The following is a 1219-nucleotide window of genomic DNA, read 5'->3' on the forward strand; positions in this document are numbered from 1 at the left end:
GAGAAAGGTGGTCACAAGCATCAGGATGGTGCGTGTGATTCTGGCCTCAGGGGAAGGTCGTGGGGAGAGGCTGTTTCTGTGAATGTATTGGACTTGTTGTCTGTGTCTGTGCAGAACAAGGACCATGAAGCCACTGGCCCAGAGCATGAGAACCAGACACACAGCATCGGTGGAAAAAAACAGGGCTGTGTGTAGTGACTCTGTAAATGTATTTCTTCTATTTGAAGAGCAATATCCAAAACTTTTTGCCCCACTTCCATTTTGGATGTTTTGGGAGTCAAGTACTTTTATTGGAATAAATGAGTTCATCAGGAGGTTTAGAAACCAGCAGAGAGAACAGCACAAGGCAATGTTCATTGGGGACCTTATCCACCGAGGGCTACTGGGACGAAGCCTGAGGGCCTGGAAACCACTGAGGAGGCAGGTGGTGTTAAGTGACACCCCTCTCGCCACTCGATGTAAATACATCACAACCTTACATCCAATATCACCCAGGAAGTTTCTCCATCCAAAAGCCTCCATTGTCTGTGAAATGCCCCTGGAGGAAAGAACCAAGTTGTTGGCTAAAACCAACTGGTTAACAATCAAGTCTGTGGGCCTCATCTTATGTCCAGTGAGTAGAGCGAAGGAATAGAGACAAAGAAGGGAGGTGTTTCCCAGAATTCCTGCTCCGTTCTGAGTGATGAAAATGATTCCCATTTCCAAGTTACTGTAGTTCATTATAATCGGATCTAGGAATCATGGATTACATATGGGGTAAAAAAAGTGATTAGATATGTAAACAAATTTTAATACCTGATCTTTCCCAGAAATGCTTATATTGCTGAGTCTCACACATTTTTCTTATTTTGTTCTTTTAACAAAGACATTGAGAATGTGATTAAGGATTCAAATACATAAATTTATAGTATACAGTATAAACAATCTCAATAATATGGGATTTTCTGAATAAGTGATAGATCAATTATTTTCATTTAAGATATATTCTTATTTTATAAACTGATATATACTGAAAAATCATCAAGGATTTTTTTCTGTATGTTACTAAAAATTGGTCAAAAGCATACATTAATTAAAATAACTGAATACTAATACTTAACGCCAAAGGCAAAAATTTATCATAATATTATAGCTCTTATCATTTATCATCAGACTGTACCAAACATAAGAGATACCCAATTAAAGAAAAATTAAAAAGACATAGTTTAAGTTTATATTA

General features: G+C 37.4%; 1 protein-coding gene across 1 annotated transcript; it reads right to left on the reverse strand.

Annotated features, from left to right (window-relative positions):
- Positions 1-6: 6 nt before the first annotated feature.
- On the reverse strand, positions 7-720 carry LOC102867300 (vomeronasal type-1 receptor 1-like; the record flags this gene model as incomplete). Its single annotated transcript, XM_006902957.1, has 1 exon — positions 7-720. A coding segment is annotated over exon 1 (714 nt), but the record flags the coding sequence as incomplete, so codon positions are not given.
- Positions 721-1219: the final 499 nt, after the last annotated feature.

Source organism: Elephantulus edwardii, unplaced genomic scaffold, assembly GCF_000299155.1.
Source record: "Elephantulus edwardii isolate Elephantulus edwardi_28Jun2011 unplaced genomic scaffold, EleEdw1.0 scaffold00478, whole genome shotgun sequence".
NCBI lineage: Eukaryota > Metazoa > Chordata > Mammalia > Macroscelidea > Macroscelididae > Elephantulus > Elephantulus edwardii.